Source organism: Enoplosus armatus, chromosome 19 (genome assembly GCF_043641665.1).
Source record: "Enoplosus armatus isolate fEnoArm2 chromosome 19, fEnoArm2.hap1, whole genome shotgun sequence".
In the NCBI taxonomy this organism is placed as follows: domain Eukaryota; kingdom Metazoa; phylum Chordata; class Actinopteri; order Centrarchiformes; family Enoplosidae; genus Enoplosus; species Enoplosus armatus.
Window position 1 is genome coordinate 14,276,556 of NC_092198.1, and position 11,818 is coordinate 14,288,373.

General features: G+C 43.2%; 1 protein-coding gene across 1 annotated transcript; it reads right to left on the reverse strand.

The window, feature by feature from the left end:
* Positions 1 to 331: 331 nt before the first annotated feature.
* LOC139302276 (single-minded homolog 1-like) lies at positions 332 to 8,930 on the reverse strand. Its single transcript, XM_070925930.1, has 11 exons — positions 8,756 to 8,930; positions 6,889 to 6,971; positions 6,665 to 6,754; positions 6,402 to 6,510; positions 5,914 to 5,999; positions 5,302 to 5,501; positions 4,937 to 5,043; positions 4,606 to 4,753; positions 2,026 to 2,182; positions 1,543 to 1,921; positions 332 to 1,074 (listed from the first exon to the last, which is right to left on the reverse strand). The coding sequence occupies exons 1-11, from the start codon at positions 8,928 to 8,930 to the stop codon at positions 332 to 334; spliced, it is 2,277 nt and encodes a 758-aa protein (XP_070782031.1).
* Between the last annotated feature and the right edge of the window lie 2,888 nt (positions 8,931 to 11,818).

Here is an 11,818-nt window from a genome sequence, read left to right on the forward strand (position 1 = left end):
ACTGCCATTAAAATAACACTATATTTCTATGTAATGGAGCAAAACTTTTTTCCCTGTGAAGTGGCATACCAAGCGTCAGTACTTGAACACTAGTTCATATCATCCTCTGATGATAAAGAAAAGAGAAGGGTATGATACAAAGGCTGACCAACACAAATTGTGCTGAATGAGCCACCAAGGGCACATCAGCCCAGTGCAGGTACCTTTTTATTCTTTTTTTATTATCCCGCCGTTTGTATCAAGCACCTGGTCAGTGTTTGCATGTGCATAAAGCACCACCTTACTGTAACATCCTCATCTAGAGAACAGGACTTATCTGCACCAGATATCGTCAGCTCCCGTTGGTTATGATAACTGAGGTGGCCTTGTGTCCCTGCATCTGCTCGGTCTGCATCCTCACGTGGGATGCCACATCATACTGGACTCCTCCACAGGCCAGGCCCGAGTAACTCCGCAGGTTCTCAGGGTCATACAGGTGCTCCAGGGAGTACCCAGTCAAAGCATAGGCCGCTTGCCTGTCCAGTGGCTGCCTCTCCTGGGCCTGATAGAGCAGCGGGCTCCCCTGGGGCTGTCGAGGGTGGGGGGACAGATCCGTCTGCATGTAGTCTTTGGTGAGGGAGAGGCCAGACCTGGGGATCCCATCAGAGCTGGGGCTGCTGAGACGAGAAAGAGATGCCGGACTGGTTGTGTTTTCGTCATTGTCATGTGGACCGAGCACTTTGATGGCGTCCTGGTGATGGAGGCGTTCAGAGGGGAGGTCGATGCTGGGGGCTCCTGGGCCGCGGCACACCACGCTGGGCATGGTGAGCTGGGAGTGGTGGGGTAGTGAGGAGGTGAAGCACGGGCTGTGAGCTTTGGCGAGGCCTGAGACGTCCAGCGGTGCCTTGTGTTGCTGCAGGCGGCTTTCTTCCTCTTTGATCATCTGCTGCGTGGCTCGGATCAGGGTCTCCATCTTGCTGGGCTCCCGAGGGGTTGCCCGGAAGTGTTCACCATGGTAACGTTCACCCGAATCACTGGTGGACCCGCCTCCATCAGGTGAACTCACTACACTGTCTTCATCCCAGTGTCCCCGTCCTGTAAGGAGAGATCAATGGCCACATTTCAAAACAGTGAAATCAATGAATTACATTGTGTCAATGAGTAATTTGATCCTTTCTGCCGACAAGTGTGTGAAAATTACTCAGAATATGATCTGTATCCGATATTTCTTCTAATTTATTTAAAGTGCCATTTCCTAAAACCATGAGTCGCCTGTGTAATGTGTGAAATTCTGCTTTAAATGCATGTACAATCATGGTCTGTTAGACCGAATGTCTTGGCAGTGGGGGTTGGTTCTCTGTTTGAGGATGTGAAATGTGAAATAACTTGGCTTTCAATTGCAGGCAATTTTTGAACAGATGGTAGCAATCGGCACACTGGCAAGAGACGGCGTAAACAACTTAGCATGTCCCATAATAACATTTGGAAAACAGCTACCAGGAGAAGCTAAGCCAGAGCTATTTTCAGAGACAGATGGTTGTTGTCTCAACCCTAACACCTCACCGTGAATGGCTCCATGGTAGGATGTGATTTCGTAGCCCTCGCTGTTCTCCATGGATGATTTCGGCAGCGAGAGGACAGAGCGAGTGGCGTCCCACCACGCTTCTCTTCCCGACTGGGGGACTCCTAGGAAGTAGCGGCCACTCTGGCATCGCACGCGGTCGCAGGTGGTGGTGTGGGGATGTGTTTGGGCGAGATCGTCCTCTGATAGACCCAGGCCGTAGCACAGGGAGCCCGAGTCTGGATACAGTCGGTAGGCACAAGATGCCTCTGCAGCCTCACCGGGATCCAACAGCTGAGGAGATGCAGAGTCAGTCAGCGGACTCCCTCCCCATTGGCTGTCTTGGTCTGACTCCGAGCGCTCTGGATTGAAAGCTGAAAACTGCTGACAGAAACAAGAAGTTCTGAGTGAACCTCATTCTAACAATTAAGCCAGTACCAAGTCTCCTTTCTTGATTTAGCTCTGTAACACAAGCTGTTTATTACCTGTGGGTAGGGTGACACTCTGGCTTTGGCCTTCGCCTGGGTCAGACGTGACTTGGTGCTCTTCCTGTCCTCACTGTGACTGTCAGCGTAGGGGAAGGCTGGCTTGGTGGGGCTCATTTGGTCCAAGGACAGCTGCATTCCCTTATACTCTGTATCCCTTTTGACACAAACAAAATATATGTTAGAGATAAAAATTAAAGTTTAAACCCGTATTTATCCAGGTTGTGACTTTTAATCCATGCTAGCGGCTCTAGAAATGGCAGGAAGTCCACCACTTTGGCCACAACTGGCCACAACTGAAATATCTCAACAACTCTTGAATGGACTGCCACGACTTTTCCTGTAGTGCTACCATGCGGTTGACATTCATTTTTATTTTGTGAAATGTCTCGACAACTATTCGATGGATTGCTATGAAATTTAATGTCCCTTTCAGGGTAAGTTCTAGTAACTTTATCAAGTACAACCTCACATAGCCTCTGGCGTCACTGTAGACTCTTTGTTTTGTTTAAACATGAATGCATCTTAACTTTGCTTTGGTTCAAAACATTATGCTACTGAGCAACTTCATTTTAGTGTTGATAGTTGAGTGCCTTGCTCAAGGACACAGTCACACGTTCCTCCAGGTTTTCCCACTCAATTCAGAGCTTCTCAAACCTTTAGGCTAGCATTTTCCCTAAACACTCTGGGCACCTCCTTTCTTTCTTACACAGTCTTGGTAGCAGTGTTACACCAAGTGACATAATCAGTAATTAGTCTTCAGCAGACGTCTTGGCCAATATTGGTTATAGATAGCTACACAGACTTATTTTACAAACACACTTTTTATGCTATGAATTATTTGAGGACTATGAGAAGAGAAAACAACATTTAAGATAAGTTCAAAAGAAAGCCCTCCCACTTCTGAGAAAAATAACAGACACCGTGAAGAAAGTTAATCATTCTTTTCTGCCATACAACCATTGCCAAAACCCTGCAGAGAGCAACACAAGTACGCACACACACGCATGTGCAAGTACACTATCTCTGCATTGAACCTCCTGCAGATATCTTATATATTTTTTTTTTAACTTGTTTATGTGCATGCAGCTTGTGCACCATCTTTGACATTTTAACCCACTGTCCTGTGGCTGAACTCAATCCAAGTGTCCCTGAGTGAAAAGGCTCCTGTGTCAAGTGTTCAGCAAACATGAGCCTATTCTTAACTTATCACATCAACAGTGTGTAATAGCAGCTGCCTGGCATTTTAAACTCTGTGGCCCATCCCTGACCCTGCACAGCCAGCCTCTTTAATATGACTCTAAATATGACCCATTCTTTATGTACAACACCTTAGGGGAAAGGCTGTGTTTGGATAGCCAGCGCACAGTGTGAGTGTTATTTGCTCTTGCAGGTATAGTTGCGGTGGCTGGTTCTGCATCCTATCTGTGCCCTGGCTGACTTATGTCTGAGCCAATAATGTTGGGCCTTTGTGCAAACTCAGCTGTGTTAGCCGAATTCCACCTCAGGGTCAATGTCAGAGCACCTCATGTCTGAAATACGCCACCAGCCAACCTCCAAACATGATTTATTAATGGATTCTTGTTGGGTTAAAATGCTGTCGGGGCAAGGTGATTGAATTGCTGTTTGTTTTTTTAATGTAGTAGTTTTTTGGGGGGCTCTTGCTAAGTGGGAGATTTTGGACACTCTGGTGTAAGAGCTAATTATGCGTTTGGAAATTCACTGTCATTTTAATGTAGTTACTTTGTTTTCTCCTTACTGCATTGAAGAAATCAATACGTGGAGTGCAGCCGTATGCCTGCATGCACGTACAGAGACTCACACAAACACACCATTACACAAGTAGAAGGACACACACGCGCACACACAGAAAAAAGCGACGTGTGGATCAACCAAACTTAACAAGGAAGATCCAACCTGTGCTACAGCTATGAGATAGCTATTGATTCCTAGTTCACCGTTTGATCGATTTTGCTTTCCTTAGACTGCAGATCGATGGTGACAGTAGAGGTTTTTTGATGGGGTTGAACCCTGATGTTTGTCTTGCTGTCTCAAAGGGCCTTAGTGTGCTTTGTGCTCTCATAACACACAACTGCCTGAGCCCTGCAGCCGCAGTATTTGGTGGATTTGTACAGAGAGGCTACAGAAGGATAAAGAGAAGGATTTCTCCAAGAGACACAGACCCATCATATCATAGAGTGAGCTTCAAGCGTGGATCACAAGAGTGTATGATATGATTTTACCTAATCTAGTTAAATATTCAGTGCTGTTCCCTCTGCAAACACCATTAAAAATGCAGCTGCTTTTAGCCCAGTATAGCCCCTAAACCTTGTGTTACTATGTTCATGTAGCTGTAATTTTCAGTCCAAAATTCAAACAACGCTAACAACTTGATATCTGAAATGCATGATTGATAATTACATCCAGCCACTTCACAAGCATGAGTGATACCTTTTTTCCATGAACAAACGTCTCAAGAAAGTATTACGAATATAACTTCCAAAATCAATCTGTTTCTTAAGAGTCGCTCTCTTAAGGTTTCTCTCTGATTTTCGGATGGGAATATTAAGTGAGACTTACGTGAGGACATAGTTGACGCTGACTATGCAGTGGGGTCTTGAGGACCGGCTGTTGTGGACGATTGTAGCGTAACTCTGGACCCAGACCCAGCCGCCGTGCTTTGCCAGGAAACGATAATACTTAGTGGTGACTTGGCCTTTTACCAGCACTGAAGGAGATAAAAGAATCAGACAGAAGACAGAGATTAACGTGATTAACGACATGTCTGTGTGTGACATGTGTGATCGTCTGCACGTGTTGGCTGCAGCAGGTTGCCTGAGCAGTTACTGTCTGACAAGCGAAGGTCAGCCGGCCTGCTGTAGAAGCATACTAGAGCAGGCTTGTGACTCACAGAGGTGGTGTGCGCAGCGGAGGTGGAAGATGTCACAGCTGTGGACGTGATGGTACAAGGTCTTCTCTATCAGGTCCTGCGGCTCATAACCTGTCAGCTCTGCCACCCTGGAGAGGAATTAACGAGTTGTGTTAAGAATATGCAGAGTGATCCGGAGAGGTTTCATAGTCGTCTGTAGTACTTGTGTTTTACAGGCAACAATTTTAGCCCCAGGAGTTTCTTGGAGAACTAATTTAACCCTCCTCATGAAAATGTTTGTGCCTTGTACTAAATATACAGACAATAAAGAACACTGAATTAGAAAGAAACCCAGAAAAGACTCAAGATAAACAAGTAATGACATACACAGTAAACTGGCTGCGTACCTGGAGTCCAGGAAGATGAGCTTCATGTCCAAACTGGCCCTGAACATAAACATGTTACTGTGCAGTTTGATCTCCGTCACAGCGCTCGGCGGCAGGGAGTGACCCACAGCCACCAAACCCACGTTCTGGTAGCAGCCCTCAAACGGTGACATGTCCAAACTGTACTGACGGATCTTCAGGTAGCCACTGCAGTGGATCACCTGTGGTGCAGCAGATAGACAGTGAGAAAATGTTTTTAAAAATCAAAGCATGAAATGTCCCTTTTTTAAAGAGGCACAGCTAATTTGATTAAAGCATCAGAAGCATACTGCATAGTTTGAATGCTACTGACCAGAAATATAGAATTATTACTGAAATACATTATTATACAAATACAGAAGAATATTAAAATTCTGTGCTCTGAAGTCTTTCTGTGACATAATAGAATATTATATATTTTTTTTCTTAGATAAAAATAAAGAATATAGTTTATGAAGGAAACCCATTTGAATAAGGGTCTCCATTTTTTCCATTAAATTACTAAATGAATTACTTGATTGCAATGAATGATTTCGTTCATTAATAAATAGTTATTGAAATATCTTAGGCCAGTGACTAAGCGTCATTGCCTACCTTGTATCCACCGCTGGTGAGGCCCGCGTTTCTTTTCGCCAGCACACATTTCATCCGCAGAAAGAAAGAGCGCTCAATTTCATATTCTGAAGGAGGAAACAACACATGTTTTAATAACTGGGAGATTTTTAAACAAGAGTCGACTCAGAAACTCTCAGGCGGAGAAAAAGACTATATGTCTGCGTATTTAAAAACGTGGTCTATGACCGACTGGCTTATTTTAAATATGAAAGGATTTTGATAATAATACGTATCGATGACAAAATAAATGCATTATTTACTGTTTCAAAATGCCTCCTGCAGGAATACGATATTGCATTTCTATTCGATGCACACACATCGGTGCAGACTATAAACACATCTGTGTCCCATCTGTGTCATATTGACACACAGCCGTTTGCTGCTTCTAGACGCAGGAAGTTGCAATTTAATTGCAAATAGACGACATGTATTTGTCCGTGGGAAGCTTTGGAGAGGAGATATTTTACCTTGGACGAAATGTGAGTGATAGGGCTGATGTGGCGTCAGGACAGCTGTCATCTCGTCGTGGTCGGCAGGATGGACATATTCATAAATACTGTTCCCAGTCAACTCTACCTGTTGAGAATAACTCAGGTCTTTAAACAGGTAATGAGGATGGACGTTAGATGCGTTTCTATTTGCAAAAGCGCCGTTTTGTTCTTAAATTGGCTGTGATTGTGTGCGCTATGAGAGTAACACAACATAAATAAATATGATTGTACAAACGGACCTGAGACAGTCCTAAATGGACCGACGCCGTCTCTGAGATGTACATTATCTTCCCATCTGGAGCCACGACAAAGATGAACCCGTCCAACGTCTGCAGACAAACGACAGTTACCTCTCAGAAATGACTTGCACCGTCGACAGCACAGTGCATCTTCGCTTGCAGGTCACTAACAGTTGATTATGCTACTACTATTAATAATAATAATAATAATAATAATAATATACCTGCAGTAAATGAGATCCCAGCTCTCGTCCAACATTGTCCAAAGATCTTGATCGACTTGCATGACCCCAAGCCTCACCCAAACCTGGACAGAGTATTATTATTATTATTAGGGTTATATTAATAATGGCAAATATAGCACCATATTTAGTTATTGGTATATAAATCTACATTATTATTTTATTATTATTACAGTTACTGAAAAAGGCAGGACTCTCTCTCTCTCTGTGTCTCTCTCTCACACACACACACACACACACACGCCCTCGAGCCGGAGGCGTGCCTGTTAAAAAGGCCTATTTAGTGTTAAAGCATTTACAGTGTCCTCTCCTGCCTGTCACATGTTGTACAAGCTGCAGACATGAACCTCAACAATCTGTCGGTGTTAACAAGGCGCACAGGCCATGTGCCTCTTACAACAACTGTGTGCAGAATATAGACTTCCAATCTGGAGGAAGACATACACTACATAGCAGATATTCTTATTCGTCGTGAGGCTGCAGGAAATTGTCTGCATTATTATTATTATTGTGTCTGTTTTTATAAAAATGCAGAATTTGAATGTCTCCCTAAATTCAACTTTTTTTTTTAGATTTTTGGTGTCCAACAAGTCCCTCAGTGAAGGCCACTATTTCCAGTGGAAGTGGAACAAAGCAAGTAGCCAGTGCTGCTCATTGAAATTCATTCAGTTTCATGAGAAATCTCATGGAGCTCGGGTATCATCAATAAATTAGGTGTTCGTCTCCCCTGCTGTAAATGAAAATGAAAACAGGTCTCCGCTGTCGGACATGTAGCTTAATATCACCCCAACAGATGAGAGGATGTAGAAAAAGGACCCGCAACGAAAAATCACGTTTCTCGGCTGAAGGATGCATAATATTAAAATTAAAAAAATATATTTTTATATACTTTTAAAACCTCATTTAGTCTGTCTTATATACTTTTATGTTTTATATGTTGTATGATATGACAGCATAATATGAATACACCGGTCTGTTGCGTTCACTATATGGCAGCAAAAACGTGGACTTGTGATTAGATTTCATGGCAGATCATTAATTGCATTTCTCTAACACAAGAGAGGCTGTGTGTGTGTGTGTGTGTGTGTGTGTGTGTGTGTGTGTGTGTGTGTGTGTGTGTGTGCCTCCTGCTCACATGGCTCTGGGTGATTAGAAGCCGTGCAGGGCCTTTTTTTATATAATTGGTGCGTCTTGTTCTCAGTCACGCAGTCAAAGCAGCCTGCAGAGACCTGTATAAAAGATGGTGGCAGATCGTCTCCTTTAGGCACACGGAATTAAAAACGATCATAATCCATTTGTAAAGACTCCCTGCAGATCGATGGAAAAATTACGGTGATGTTCCCATGATATATATGTAGAACACATGTGTCCCTCTGTGTGGCTTAAAGTGAGTCCTGCGCGCGGTCACATTAACAGTATCCTACTTACATTTTCTTTTCTTTTAAATCACCCATAACATTACTATAATATAGTTAATATAACTAAATGGATTTCTGATATATTAATAATTATAATATTTTATTCGCACTAATTAGCAGAGTAAAATAATATATATATTGACTTATAAGATTGTGATGTTATATTAAATATCGTGCTTTTTAAATCCCTCATAAAAACTCTTTTGTTTTGTAATTGAATGTTTGTTTACAGTGGTTTAAGAAAGATGGGTTGTCTATTTTGCGTCTGACTTCGTGACTTTAGCTTCATGCACATTACGTCGATAAAAATAATATTTTGCAAGTTGAATAAAAAAAGATGTATAAATAATATTAGTGTACTGTCACTAAACCGAGCTCCACAGCTGACAGGAAAATAACGTCAGCAGGGTCTGAAGGGGCTGATCGCTCACCCTGAGGGAAAACGATTCGCATCTTCAGGTAACTTGTTGTCAGTCTTATTATGGAGGCTTTGTCCAGCTGAGAGGTGATGGCCGACGGTAAAGGCAACATTTTGGCCAGCTCATAAAATTCACTGTTCTCCTTTTCCCGTCTAGTCCTTGCGGCCGTTTTGGATTTCTCCTTCATCTCGGCAACTTGTCACTTGTATCCTTCCTTGTCTGAGACGGGGGTCATTCAAATCAGCTGCTGGACTGATTCCTCTCCGCTCTGCCTCCTTGTCATTGCAGATTTTTTTTTTTAATCAACTAAAAGAAGCTGGAGTTTTAATATAAACGGTTGAATCCAAATCAAAATGACGTGAATATCCCCGTTAGGCCTCCTCCTGATGGCGGTCAGTGATACTTCAGCTGGTTGCAGTTAAACCTCCTCGATGCTGCCGCGAGATTTCATCCATGACCTGCGAAACACAGAAACGGAGAGAAACATTAACGCCATATCCCGAAGGAAAAGCATGCATCGCACTTTGATCTGCAGGACATGATGCAACTGTGCCTGCTGTTATTTTGATGTATGCCTGATGCAGGCCTGCTTGTCAGGTGGCGCTGGCTCTGGAAAAAACACAACGCTGCAGATGAATTCACGCATCAATCATCCATCAAAACAAACGTTTTAATTGATTGAAGGAGACATATAATAGCTACGGAAAAGCAGCAACAGTGGCCACAATATAAAAAACAATTCAACAACAACAACAACAATTACAGGGCAATAAGCAGAAACAATAATACAATAAGGATCATTTAGTTTTGCGAAGATACAAACACAGATTGGTCTGCTGTCCTAAATGTCAAAAATGCAGCTTACTCGTTTTTTTTACTTTTACAAAACAAGCTCACCCTGTGGGCAAAAAAACCCCTAAAAAATTAGGCGAAGGGCACACTGCAAACATGTCCATCTTCAGTCATTTTAGCCACCAAGTCAACCTTTAATATTCACCCTAAAACAAGTCAAACTCCTGCCAGGGAGAAGAAATCACTCTGCATGTTCTGTTACTTCAGGCATCACATTGCTGCTCGCCGCACTAGTGTCGAGGAAATGTCATTTGACCCAACACAAGTCCTGAAACTGCGTTGTGGAAAAACAACTGTGACATAATCTCACCTCGCTGGCCGGTTTTTTTCACTTGTTTTTTTTTTTTTGTGAGAAAATAAAAATGTTTAACATCCAGTTCAAGTTGGCAGACTTGCTGAGACAGATATATTTGCAGTATTCCTACCCGCGCTGAGAAACGCTGTATGTTCCTACATCTGAATCGATCCTGGCCTTACTGGCAGCCTGCTGGGAATTTCACCTGTCCTGAACCGGGTTCACCAGTCGTCCCTGTTAAGTTTGGTCTCAGCTCCTCCTGGATTTCCACCTGGAAAGGCGAACGGGCCGTGCGCTGCATACACCTCTACAAATTATAAGGACGCGCAACGAGTGGCATTCGTGCCCAACAAGCCTCCTCTCCTCAACTATCTCAATGTCCCTCTCCGGAGCTGCTCGGGACCCACCCACCGTGTGCCCGCCTCGCTCTGATTGGATAGGATAGCCGAAAGTCATTTCGTGATTGGACGCTTGCCGTGGGCGTCAACTTGGTACGGCAAGGTATGCACAGCACTTGGCCGTGCCCGAAGTAAGCTTAGATGTGATCTTGTTGTGTTTTTGTCATTAGCGTGGAGATCACGGATCAAGCTGAAATAAATGAATAAATCCCCATAAAATTGCATAGCAGGGGAATGTTCTACAGGCGATGGGCTAAATAAAAGCTGCAAAAACCTTCACTTGGTGATTATTTTAAGAAAATATCCACAATAAACAAAAAAAAATTAATTCCAGAAACATGCTTTTATTCCCACGATCAAGATATGGAATCATCATCAACTATTTTCATCAGTTTATTCACATTTCATATCATGTGAAATCAGAGTTTTCTACTCACGTGACATCGACCTGAGTGTTGGTTGACTGAGTGGAGTTGCTCTTATTCCCTTGGAAAATTACTGAGTACCTTCAGCCTTTTGTCATCATGAGAAAGTATCAAAAAATGCAATTCCTCAAATATTGACAATTTAAAGTGAAATGTGAATAACAGGTGCAGGTTTGGTGACGTTTTTACTAACAAAAACACAAACAACTGAGGAATAAATAAATAAAAGTCACTGTTTTTGGGAAAATAAATCTGTTAATGCTCCGCTCGTGCTGCTGCTGTTAGTTGTGTGATGAATAGGCCTTAAATCCCCCCCTCGCCTTTTCAGCATGCAGCGATGTTCTCAATATAGAGGGTCTCTATTCATAACTGAACTGTACACAACTGACCAGAACATGGACCTGCTCCCCTGCTTCAGTGGTTACACCAGATCTTTCACTTGTTGTCTGGTGGATTGTCCCCCTCTGGATTCGGAACCTTTGTGGTTCAGAATTTCTCGGCATTGAAGAGGTTTGTTGTTGGTTATTCTTCAACATGGAGAAGTAATTAAAACAGAAGTAGCTCTACACTCTTTCACGTGCACAGACTGTGTGTTTACTCTTAAACTTTAAATTTGAATTTGAAATCTTGAGGTTGAATCTGCGTGATTTGACTGGACTTGGTGATATGTCTAATTTGCCCTCCCAGGTGTTTTTGTCTTGAGCTATTTCGGAACTAGAATTTGTTTTATTTATTTTATTTTTTTAAAGCCAAATGCAAAAGTGTTTACGCCCGGCTGAGAGCAGTGCGCCGCATCCCGAGCTCATGCGATAGTTTGGTGTCCGTCAAACACGTTTATGTGAGGATTAATTTCCATGGTGTGAATCAGATGAGAGCGCCGCGGCGCATGTAGTTTTTTAATTAGATACCGGGCGCTCAGACTGAGGAGGGGGAGGAGTAGGAGGAGGGGGTGTGGGGGGTTAGAGCAGTGGGCGCGGTGACTGGGGCGCGGACGCATGACGGTGAGCTCATTACGCACATAATTAGCCCTTAAATTAATGCTGCATCCTGCCATAATTGGAGATTCTCCTGCTGCCTGGGAATAGGTAGCTCCATTTCTTTCTCC